The 12610-nt window shown below is 38.9% G+C and overlaps 1 protein-coding gene across 1 annotated transcript in view; it reads left to right on the forward strand.

Moving 5' to 3' along the window:
- The window catches only part of DAAM1 (dishevelled associated activator of morphogenesis 1), a 175077-nt gene that overhangs the window by 141284 nt on the left and 21183 nt on the right, over positions 1–12610 (forward strand). Inside the window, exons 16-17 of the mRNA XM_012656261.1 lie at positions 4348–4454; positions 11913–11997. Of these exons, the coding sequence (XP_012511715.1) occupies positions 4348–4454; positions 11913–11997 (192 nt within the window). The remainder of the gene's footprint in view (positions 1–4347; positions 4455–11912; positions 11998–12610) is intronic.

The raw sequence follows: 12610 nt of genomic DNA on the forward strand, positions 1-12610 counted from the left end.
ATTATGTAAGCTTATGTGCCACATGAAATAGAACTTAATAGCATGCATTTATTCCCCTACTCACATTCCAAAAGTTCATTTGAAAGTCAATTGCTTGACTCCCAGGGCCTCTTTTTCTCATTGAAACTACATTATACATGATTCCAGGGCAGCCACAAAAGATTTATTTTAATACATAATGCAGCACATTTGCATACTAGTACTATTTCAGATACAATTAGCACATTGCATAGTAGTACTACTTCAGATACAATTAGCCCATTGCATAGTAGTACTATTTCAGATACAATCAAATAATATTCATCTCCATTTTATGAGAAATTTTTATCCTGAGATGCTATAAATTTATTTCTCCCTATCCATGCAGTTGAATAGAAGAGAAATGAACTAAAGGTACTACATTTACCTAAAGGAAGTCATATCTCTATAGCCACAAATTAACAGCTCACTATCTCTTCCTTCCTCCTGGGCTTTGCCTAAGGACAGCCCTTCTTTCAGGATCCTATTATCAGCATTTTGTATAATTTTTCAAAGCCTCTCTGCTCCAGAGTCCAACTTCCCTGCTAATATGTAATATATAAGACATTTTGGGGGTTCCATTTAGAACATCCATTGATATCTCCCAATTTTTTATAAATGGTCAAAGACTTTTCCTTTTCTATTCTTTTTATATTTTTCATTATTCTGTACATCTAATTTCCCTATTGAAAATTAGATGGTTATTTTCACATTGAAAATTAGATGATTTAGGATATTTATTTCAATAATTTTGGTCCTTAACCATGCCACATGAAGGCTGAAGAGAGAATTGTAAATAGTGGTTTTCTTAGGACCAAAGTATAAGTTCTATAACTAGGCTCCAGGGTAAGAGTTAGTCAAATACAGGGTTTTATATAAATATAGTATATGGATTTTTCTGAAGAGAAATCCCTACCTTTTATCAGATTTACAAAGATATGTCAACCTCACAAAGATTAAGAACCATTCATGTAAGGGTTATCAAATCTATGAAGTGTTGAGTTATTGTTTCATTGTGGCACCCTATCCATAGCAATGTATCAGCACTGCTTCCCGAAAATGCAAGTCCCGACTTTCTATTTCAAGCCCTATACCAAAAATCATTTGGGAAAAATCAAACCTCCTGTTAGGTGGAACCACATGCAGGTGATAGGTGATTCTATAGTATTTGATCCAATCTGATAAGAATCTTTTGTTATTTCTCTCTTATTTTTGAGTAAATTAAGGTTTCAAAAAGAATGTTAACTTACTTGAAATAGGCTGGAAGAATCGTTTTTTCTAACATACTCCATTCAATGAAACTCATAAGCTTTGAGATTTTATTTATAATGTGTCAATCAACAGACCTTTAAAGAAGTGGAATCTTTACACCAACAATTAACCAAACTCTTGCTTGACAGTCTTCATCCCACCTCTGGAAAGATAAGATACTTATTTAGTTATTAACTGTTACACTTATGCTTCTGCTGGTTACAAGTGGGAGCTCTTGCCCAGCGGTTCTCTGGCTCCACTGAAAGCAGAGCAAAAGGGGAATGAATACTGGACTTGAGCATCAGCTTGAAAGATAAAATAACTGTATTATTGTAGCTTCCAAGGACGGAGCTGACGAACATGTGTCAGGTACTGTCAAAATGCTTTACATTCATTTACATTCGTTGTCACATTTAATCCTCACAATAATTATTCAATTGTTAGCCCATTTTACTCAGTCTCTCAGATGGAGACTGAGCCCCAAGCCTCACACCCAGGAAATGGCAATTGCCTGAATCCGTAGCTCTCTACACTAGAGGTCAGAAGTCTTAATTTCCTGACAGGGGAACTTAAAATGTAGAATGAGTTGCCGGAGAACTTCATAAAAGTTTCATCTTTGAAGGCCAGACAGTGAGAGCAGGATCTAAATTTAACTAGCAACTTTCTCTTTAAGAGAAAAAAATAGGTTAAGATGACCTCATGGAGTTCATTTCACTGTGGTCTTTTCTGCCCTTGAAAGGAAACTGTTTTACAGCAAGAGTCCTAAGGAGCTTCGGAGTAGAAAAATTGACAGTTGTTATAGGGACAAAAGAAAACAAGGATATCAGAGGGACAGAAAGTTTTCTTTTAGTTATCAATTTATTTTTTAAAGACCATTCTAAAAAAGCAACCCCTCCGTGTATGGGCAGAGCAAGGGGAAGACACATTCTGTCTCCCACTATAAGAATTACATGAGACAGCTTATCCGTGTGAAACTGACCTTGGCAGTGCTGCCGAGACCAACGAGACCTTGAGGAATCTGCCGAGCAAATGCTGGTTGTGCAAGCTGTTGGCCCAAAAGCCGGGTGTGTTTGCACACTGAAGTTTTATTCATTCCAGCACTGCAAAAATACGCAGCCAAAGCTGTGACTTTCTCATAACGTGCCAATTACCTCTTCTTCTTTCCCTTTTCCACTCCTAGTCTTTTCTAAAGACTGTTTCCAGAAGAGGCCGTTGACCTTGCATGCTTGAACAGCCCTGAGGCAGTTGGGACAGGGCCACCAGGGACCACACACCTGAACTTTTGGTTGTCTCTTAATTGCATGTTCTGGTTTTTTTCTTCATACCTACCTATAGCACCTACAGACATCGTTTGGACCCTGCAGGGGTACTAAGGGTTAATATTACTGACTGGGGTTGTTCAGCTTGTCCTTAATCCTTCCTTATGACACAAAAAGGAGATTATTTCTACCAAAGTGACACGCTTTTCTGGTAGTACATAACAATGGGAATAGTTTCCTCAAGTTGATGGAATTGATTGATACTCTACTTCAAGTAAAAATCATCACATTGAGTAAATGGAGCCAGTGGTCATCTCAAAGAAGATTTGTTCCTTTCCCAGCTTGAGTCTTCCTGGGGTGTTTTAAGCCCTGTGCTTTTTTGATTTGCCACCATTGAAAACTGTGTACCGCAAATGTCACCTTCTTCAACCCCGAATGCTTCGTACCGTGCTCTTACTTGTATCTTCCGCCAGACTTTCTCATCTTTATCAACTCTTGTTGATGATCTTAGGGACATAAGTCATCTCTTACACTGCATCACTGATTTCCTTGACTGCTCTGACTTGCCCTCATTTGTTGCTGTGATTTCTGAACTGCATGTATCTGATTTGCCTTTTCCATGCCTCTGCCATGGCTGTAGGATTTCTTTGTGAGCAATAACTCCAAGCAGGTAAGTGAGCTACTACCTAAACCTTGCTTAATATATGACTCCTTGGCTCACTCTCAGCTTGAAATTTCTTGGTTATCCAGTTTTTTTGTTTTGTTTTGTTTTTTAGATAGTATAATGCAATGCCCAGGTAATTCCACATTGGATTTCAACTCTTAACTGAGTATCTAGAGGTATGCCTGAAATTTCAGCACAGCAAGAGACAGGTGACATTTGATCACATGGTGCCTCATATTATAAATCTCATATTGCCTTTGTTTCCTAAACTGTTACACAGTTTTAGAGCTCTTTGGTTTCCTTACATTTTTAAAATGCCATAATATACTTTTTAATTGATCTTGACTGCTAATAAAATCAAACTTGCTGTTTATCAAGTTAGGCTGTGTTTCACTTTGAACTTTTTATTATTAATCAATTCCTCTGATGCCCAGCTTACTCAAACAGTATTTTATATATAATCGTTTAATGCCCGTTCCAGCATAAATTGTAACTGGCCATCAGTGCTTACGGATTTCTGTGTAGCAACAGAATGTGCAAATAGTGTTTTATTGTTAATTCTGGTAACCAAACTAATGCCTTGGACTGCCCATCCCCACTGTCCACCAGGCTCCAGGGTAATGGAAGGTACCATCTGGACTTGGGAGCTTCCTGTTGCACAAGAAGACGTTTGGGAGCTTTTATTGTTTAGCTTTTTTGAGTGCTCAGGATGCAAATGGTTCTGGGGTGAATGAGCCCTGCAAATGGCTAGACCTGCGATGGCAAGCCTCAGCTGAGCTTGATTCATAGTGACAGTTCTTCTCTCTACAATCCATAGGAATTTAGGGGACAAAAGGAGGGCACCATTCGCTGATAATTATGCACGCTTAGCATCTTCAACTTAGAAGCACTTTGTTCTTCCAAATAATGCTTTTTCAAACGTGGGTGGTCAGCTTTTCTTACTGTTTCCCATTGCCAACTAGGTTGTAGCCTTTGTTTCAGTTCCACCACCTCCCTGCACTCCCCACCTCCCCATCTCAGCTTCGCCTGTGTGTGTATGTGTAGAGTGTATGTATATGTGTGTGTGTGTGAACAGAGAATATAAAGGAAAAGTGTACGTATGAAGTCTGAATGTCACTGCTGGACTTTGATGGATGTCTCTCGTGCTCTTTACAGAAAGAAGCAGATGCCATTGATGACACACTGAGTTCCAAACTTAAAGTCAAAGAGCTTTCGGTGATTGATGGTCGGAGAGCTCAGAATTGCAACATCCTTCTCTCGAGGTATTGTTGATGTTGAATAAACATTTCTAGTAGGACCAGCATTTCTAGTATGTCGCTCAAAACCACATGTTTGTAATTTTGTTTTAATTGTACCCTGCTGAGGTACAGTTCTTTGGATTCCCTTCTGTTAAAATGAGAACTCTTGGTGCTGACTTTCCCTGGTGGAATATATCAGAGCTGGATGCATACTTTCTTAGAGTTTAATTTCCACAGACAGAACATCCTAAGTCGATCTCTTCTTCCCAAAAGGCCTATAAAGTGAACTTGACTTTTATTTACACTTCTTGGCCTTAGAGATACGTTGGTGGTTGAGTACCATTGTCACGGAATCAGGACCAAGATGAAAATTCTTTGTTTTACTTTGCTTTCTAACGTCACCTTTTTATATTTCAAAATTATCTGATTTCATGATCTTTTCGAGCATTTTTATGGCGAAAAGGACATGTAAATCTCAAACCTCAGTGAAATGCTAATTTTTTCAGTTTAGCCCTGTTCAGAAATCTTTCTCATAATTAGTGAACCATCACAGTCTTGGAACTTGAAAAGAAAAATGGAAATTTGGGAGCCTGGAATCTGATTGCAGCTTCAGGCAGTATTGTCAGGTCATTCAATTTTAAATCTTTTCTGTATCTAGTTTCTTCTTTTTTCTAAAAGGTTCTTTCACATTAGGCAAAGACACCTAATGCTTATGAGATGAATGAAGATGTAAAGAATCTTGAATGTTGGGGCTTTAAAGATAAGTTGCATTCTGGAAGGAATGTTGCATTTGCATTGAGGCTGGTATGCGGTGACTTCTCTTTCAGGGAGAGAAGAGGGAGAGTAGTAGTCCTTATCATTTAGTTGGTCTTAGAATTTCTTTTAACACAGAGCTCCTGCTTCATTTTCACCGTAGAATCTTGATTTTTAGCCAGATATATATTTCTTTAGGGAACAAATGTTTCTATTAGTGAAAGAGAAATTGAACCTTGGTGAGATCCCTGAATTTTAATGCAACTGGTAAGTTAATATGAACCATCCTGTTAGCATTTCATTTCTGCCTCTGGCTGAAAGCTATGTAAATGGCCAAACCCTGTATTTATTCTGACTTTTGCTCCATGAAACATGCTCAGGTTAGATAAAATATCTATCTGCCTTAGGAAGATACCACTGAAAATAATTTCAAGGTCTACTTACTTTTCTTCTATGGTACTCCCGCTTATCTGTGGTTTTGCTTTCCAAGGTTTCAGTTACCTGTGGTATAGTACGATAAGATATTTTGAGGTGGGGGGGATCCTGTATTCACATAACTTTTATTACAGTATTTTGTTACAATTGCTCTATTTTTTTACTATTGTTGTTAATCTCTTACTGCGCCTAATTTATAAATTAAACTTCGTCATAGGTATGTATAATATGTATAGGAAAAAACATAGTACTGTATAAATAGGGTTCAGTACTATCAACGGTTTCAAGCATCCACTGGGGGTCTTGGAATGTACCCCTTGTGGACAGGGGGAACTACTGTACAGTATATACAATGTGTTTCCTTACCTTTTTACAAATAATATTCTTGATACCAAAATTAATTGAAGATTTGAGGAGAGTTGTGGATTTTTTTTTAAATCTTAGATTTTTGCCCTATATTTTCTGTTCATGCAGTCCAGATGAGCACTTTAAAACACCTTGACAAAGGGAGCTATCGTTCTGAATTTCTGTAGTGTTGAAATGCTTGTTGAGTAAAAACCATGACCTAGTTCCTCGTAGACAGATTATTCAGTACTAAATGCCAACCCAGGTAATTACACTAGTTATAGATAAGGTACAACTCTTTCTGGCAAATTTCCCATCCCATTATTGAATTATTACATATTTGTGGGATGTAATTCCCTCGTTTCCTCAAAAGTGTCAGCGCCTAAGGTGACTTAGAACTTTAATATGTCTAAACTCTCTTTAGGAGACAGTTTTAAGAACTGACCTCATACCTGTTAGATTATCTATTAAAATCCAATTTAATGAATAAATGTTATTTTACTGTGAGCACAATGAAAAAGTGTGTTGTGTGTAATAAAGTGATTTTGAGTCCCAGTTGAGCTTATGGTATTTGGCCTTATTGATCAGATTCTGAAACCTTCTCTTCCACAGAGGATTCAGTACCACATCCTTTTCTGCTCAGTGGTCAGTTTTATTCTTTCTTCAGGAATATGCAGACTGACATTTTAAATGGGTTGTGGTAAAAGTGTAAGAAATTAAGCAGGTTTAATTTCAATTTATATTTTATTTAGTTTTTTAACCAGTCAGCAGTTTACCTTTCATTCTCCTTTTTTCACTGGCAATTCATTACTATGCACAAAAGGAGCTAGGGGCTTAAAGGAGGGGAGAGATATATGAAAGTGTATTTGATACTTTTTTCTTAGACAGTCACCACTTTGGAGCATTAATTTGCCTGGCACTGGGCTGGGTGCCATAGGACATACTAAAACTTAATAGCTAGGCATGCTGGCACAATCCTATAATCCCAACACTTCGAGAGACTGAGGCAGGAGGATTGCTCGAGCCCAGGAGTTCAAGACCAGCCTGGGCAATGTTGCAAGACCCCATCTCAAAAAATAAAAAATAAATAACAAAACTTAAGATGGTGTTGCTGGTATTGAAAGCTCATGGCTAATTGGAGAAGGAAAATGGCACACGTGAGAAGACCTGTGAACAATTCAGGGCTTACACTGGTCTGGCTGGAAGGACATAGGGAGCCCAGCCATGTGAGAGAGGGGCACCATCAGGGTTTACCAGAGAAAGTGGGCCTCAAAATACAAGAACCATTACATGGATTACGTGGACAGAGGGGATGGGGAACTTAGTTTCAAGGATGCATGCAGCAGCAGCAGCAAGGACACAAGAGGGGTCTAAGCATAGCTGATAAAGACAGCCCTGTGATCACAGCAGGGAATTACCGATTAGATTGAATGAAACCAGGCAGGAGAGCCTGAGATTCACTCATACTAGTTATATTGTATTGGTTGTGCCTTTATAATGGCAGCCTAGGGTCAAGTCATAACCTCTTCATCTATAAAATGGAGATCATGAAAGTAGTAGCCTTGCAGTGGGCTTGTGAGAATTCGTCCTCGTACGTGTAAAGCCCCTGGCAGGGTGCCTGCATGTGCTAGCTGTCGGTCAATGCCTGTTTATGTATCCATGGGATCAGGAATCTGGGCGATTTGTTAAGGAGAACAGTGTGTGGCTTTTTTAAATAAAGTTTTGAGTTTGGTCTCTCAGGGGTTTGCAGGACAGGTTGGAAGGGGTCGAAAGCTGGACTCCTAGCCATCAGATAGGAGTGTCTTTCTGTTGTCCAGGTGAGACCCAATGAGGGACAGCCTTGAGAGAGATGAAGAAACCCTCGGTAGAACTTGAAGACTGATTTTGTGCTTGAGGACAACAAATAGGAATGTTTCAAAGATGATGTCAAGATTTCCTACTTTTCCATACTTACTGTCATTCTTCTTTTCTGCTTATTTCGTTCCCAAAGGTTGGCGAACCTCTCTGTTACTCATCTTGTTGATGAGTGATTTATTTACCAGCAATGCAGTCTTTACACCATGATGAAAGTAGTCCACCATGATGAAAGCCTATGGTGTATTCCATGGGCTGTATTATAATGAGCACTTGTGTCCACAGTATTGGTTATGCCTTAAAGTTCTCTCTCACATTCTTCAAATGTTAGAGGGCCCTTTGGTCGGGGGCACCTGCCACAGCTTTGTCTGGAGCCAACCAGGCAGTTTGAAAGAGGCCACGTAGGGAGGAGATGCAGCTCACCTCATGCCTGAGTGAGTGGGATGTTTACAGCGTGAGGCCTGCAAGATATGAGTTTGGATGGGGAGCTCCAGGGCACCAGGGACTGTGCCTGTCACAAACTTCAGAAGAATATGGAATGGACATGATGTACCTTAAAGTGAGAATTCGTTCCTTAAGCCCTGAGCAGAGTAAGCAACTTTTCTACACATGTATATGGATGATGTAGCAATTTAAAATTCACTGCTTTATTTCCTAAAACAGACCTCTTCCCTCCAAAAAAAGAAGAGAAAAAGAAACTTGGAAACAGATTTATATTACAAAATGAACCCACCTAAGACACAGTTTTATGAAGTGTTCTACCATTCTTTTTTTCCAGATGCTCACTAAACATGGCAGCCTGGGTGTAGTAAACCACAAAAAGCTACTTTAAAGTGGGGGGATTTGGCTTAAATCCACTGAAGCAGAGCTAAGGCTGATCTAGCCATCCATCCCTAATTTATTTTAATTACGTCTGGATGTTCCAATTCTCTTGGCAAATTGTTGAAATATTTGAGTAGAGAAAGGTAGAGTTAAATACTGTTTTAAGATGGCTGATTTGCTTCCTGCCTTGTAAAGAAAGTTGGAGTGGATGTCTCAAAAGTTGCCACCCTCCAGCACACCAGAACACTGCCAAGCTTTAAAAGCAATTAAAAGGTTAGAATTGGTAGGGTCCTTAAATTACAGAGATTAGAGACTCATTCCGTGGATGACAGATGATACTAAGAACTCGGCAACCTATAGAACTGTCCCCGAGGGCGGGTACCCTTCTCCTTTCCCCCAAGGTAGAGTTTCTTTGTCTGATCCAGCAGGCCGCGTGCATGGCTTTACATTGACAGGTAGATTTTCTTAAGTACTATCCATTAAAGTCTCAAGTCTCTTTGTGGGCCACATTAAGAGAAACCAAAATTGTTGTGAATTAGAGCTAGTGTTTAGTCCAGACAGCCTCTGGGGGTTAAGAAGCATAAATATATACAATTTCAAAAGCAAGAACTCTGCAGTCCATATGGGGAGCTAATGAAATGCAAATCTGATACTCCAAGTGTTGTTCTCGCTCTGATTTTCAACTCCTTTTCTTTTAAATGCAAAACAGAAGGACTCAGTACTATGCCATAAAATGGTTTCTCTAGTTTGGTGTGAAAAGGACACAGAACTAATTTATTTTTTTCTTATAAGCAGAGCTCTTTTCGTGATATAGATGTTTCCACAGCCAGTTGGTTTTCATTAGTTGCAGTTTCAACCTTCCCACTTGTTACTGTTCCTTGGCTCTGCATGGCCGCTCAATGGTGTTTGCTCTTAAATTGACTCGCACCTTTCAGTGTCCTGGAATCTTGGGCTACCTAGGGCTTGTGCGGTTGAGACCCTGATGCTGTGATCCGGTGTTTTCCCCGTTGTGTGCTTTATCCGTGCCAACTTAGCTAAACTAGTCTATTTAAGTGTGGGGATTTCCTATCGTGATGTTATGGCGAACGAACGTGTTTATGATTGTTAGGCAGTGATTGTCCCAAGAATGACTAAAACCATCTGGAGAAGTCTGCCAGGACCAAGGTCACTATACACCACACAGGGGCTATGACAGTACCACGACTCAGACAAGGTGTATAGAACAGATCTTATTTGTTAACACGGACAATCTGGCACTTTGCCTAGAATGCTATATTTGGATTTGAGAATGTGAAATAGAAGACAATGGTATTTGTACGACAGGATTCCCAAATTTCTTCCTTCTCTGTCTTACTGGCACATGAAACAATATTCAGTTTAAATAACAGGGTGGATGGTTTTAACAAAATCATGTCCAAAATCTGAAGAAAAGGACAAGGCAGAGGCGTGCACAGTGGAGTGTGGCTCATCTAGCTTTCCCGGGAGGTTCTTTGCTCTTCCTGCTGCCTTCGAGCCCACGCTTCCACCTGGTCGGCCCTCACAGCCGTCTGCGAGACCGTGGGTGAGCGTGTGCTTTACATACCTTCATGTCTTATGTGTTTCAGTCGATCATCTGATTCTCCCAAAGATTATAATCCCCTTTAAAATAAGGACCACATCTTCTAATTCCTTTTTAATACTCCCAGGCCTGATGGGGGCGTCATATACAGAAAGGAAACCCGGGTGAAATAATGGGTGTGAGAGTGCTTTGGGAAGTGTTCACAGTAACCCTGTTAAGCACTGTTTAATGATCTCTTAGCTGTGTGTGAATATTAAGGTTATGAAAGGACTGCTACTTTTTCTTCTGGTATATAAACTCTTTCCTGTAGGGTATACGTGGTTTATTGAACGCTTTCTATGGACAGGAGCTATTCTGAGCACTTTAGGTGCATTAATTTACTTAATCCTCAAATGTGCACACATAAACACAAAAAAATCCATTTTGGGGGGATGTAGTTATTATTATTACTATTTTACAGTTGAGGAAACTCGAGTCTTAATAAAAAGTTTTTACGGTCACATTGACCACGAATTGTCAGAGCCAGGACTGGGGCCCAACCTGTCTGATACCAAAGCTCCTACGTTCAAAAGTTGCATGTGCCATGTGTACATGTTGCTCTATATTTGTGTGTTTATGTCTTTATCTTCCAGTCCTAAATATGATTCTTATTGAATAGCATAGACTAAAAAACAAATCAAGTGATGTTAATATGTAACATTAGTGGTAGGTTGTAAGGAAGTACGATTTTAAAAATAAGTGTGGGTCTAATGCTTACAAATAGAACAAAAAAATGATTCTATTGTCACAGCTAATACTGTGATTAAGATTTTTTTGTCCTGGTTAAAACTCTTGTTATACCTAATAAAAACCCATTTTTACAAGTGTGTTTTAATTTCATGACTTATGTAATATTTTATAGTCAACACTTTACTTTGTTCTAACTTAAGACACAAATTTCTAATTAAATTAGTAAATCATTTAAGTTAATGGTAGACAGAAAAACAAAAAACAGATTTGTGTTTTAGCTTAAATCCTTCCCCATGAAATATTAACTAGATAAGCAATATTTGTAAAAAGAGTTTGGGATTAGCAATCAACTCTTGGGTTTGTGGCTGCTGTCATTTCTTGTGTTTGACTATGGGCAGATCACTTGGCCATTCTGAGCCTCAGTTTTTTGATCTATTAAAAAAAAATATGACCATTACAGTTATTTTGAGAATTAAATGAAATATGTGAAAAACCTCTCAACTGTGAAGGGCTTATATTAATTGTTCAACTTTTAAACAATAACGTATAGTTTCTAAACTTCTCACAATCCATTTTTTACCTTACAGCAAACTTCAAACATGCCTGACATTAAACAGGTCAGAAATTTAGTTCTGTCCTCTCACCTGCAATTCATGGACACTATATATAAAAGAAAACAGTTGTGTGTGAGTGTTTCCCCTATTTCTAATCTTCCAATCCCTTGCTTAAGGAAACTAAACCATAGAACATAGCAGCTTTGTTCTCTGTGTCAGCAGAGCATTACAAAGCCCTGAAAGAATGTTAAAGCAGTTTCAAAATCCTATTTTTAGGTGCAGTATTGTCAAGAAATAAGCTTTCACTGAGAGATTTTGAGAAAAACAGTACTTGAAAGTCAGCAGCTGAAGTAGCAAAATGAATTATCTTGTGTTAAAGTTTAGTACTCAAACCAATACTGTTAACCACCAAATAAAATATTCTTTCTCCAGGTTGAAATTATCCAATGATGAAATCAAACGGGCAATTCTAACAATGGATGAACAAGAAGATCTGCCCAAGGACATGTTGGAACAGGTGAGCTGCCAGACATGTCTCAGAGTGTAAGTGACAACTGACTTCAACAGGGAGTGGGATATTGAGAAAACCTGGTTGTTGCTAGTAGAAAACTTCCCCCTCTCTGAATCAAGGAGGTTGAACCAAGCTTCCGCGCAGCTCCATTGGGAGACTTTACAACTGTATTCTCTCACTGTTCTCCAAAATGATGGGTAAAATGGCAGTTTGTGAGTTTGTCAAATGCTTGAGACCCACAATGCCAGATTTTGTCCTTTAAGCTACAATTAAGTTATTATGCCTTAATAAGTCACATACGTCTAGTGTTAGGAGAAAACCTCTATCTCACAGGAATATTGAGATTCTCAATAGCACTGTGAGGTCACACGCTGTACTACATAAACTGATTGAATACTAAATTCTTCATACGATTTGTGTCTTCATCTTGGCTTACCGTTTCCCACAACCACAAAAGCCACCGTTAAACCCCCAGCACTATCATCTGTATCTAAATACGTGTATATGTTATAAGGTGGGTTGTAAATTTCTTGGGGCTAAGTAGCATCTCTGTATGTTGCACGGCCCAAATTTGTGTCATAAATGGCAGCAGGTATGGGATTTACAGCAGTCGATACAC

Source organism: Propithecus coquereli, unplaced genomic scaffold, assembly GCF_000956105.1.
Source record: "Propithecus coquereli isolate 6110/MARCELLA unplaced genomic scaffold, Pcoq_1.0 Scaffold5, whole genome shotgun sequence".
Classification (NCBI taxonomy): Eukaryota; Metazoa; Chordata; class Mammalia; order Primates; family Indriidae; genus Propithecus; species Propithecus coquereli.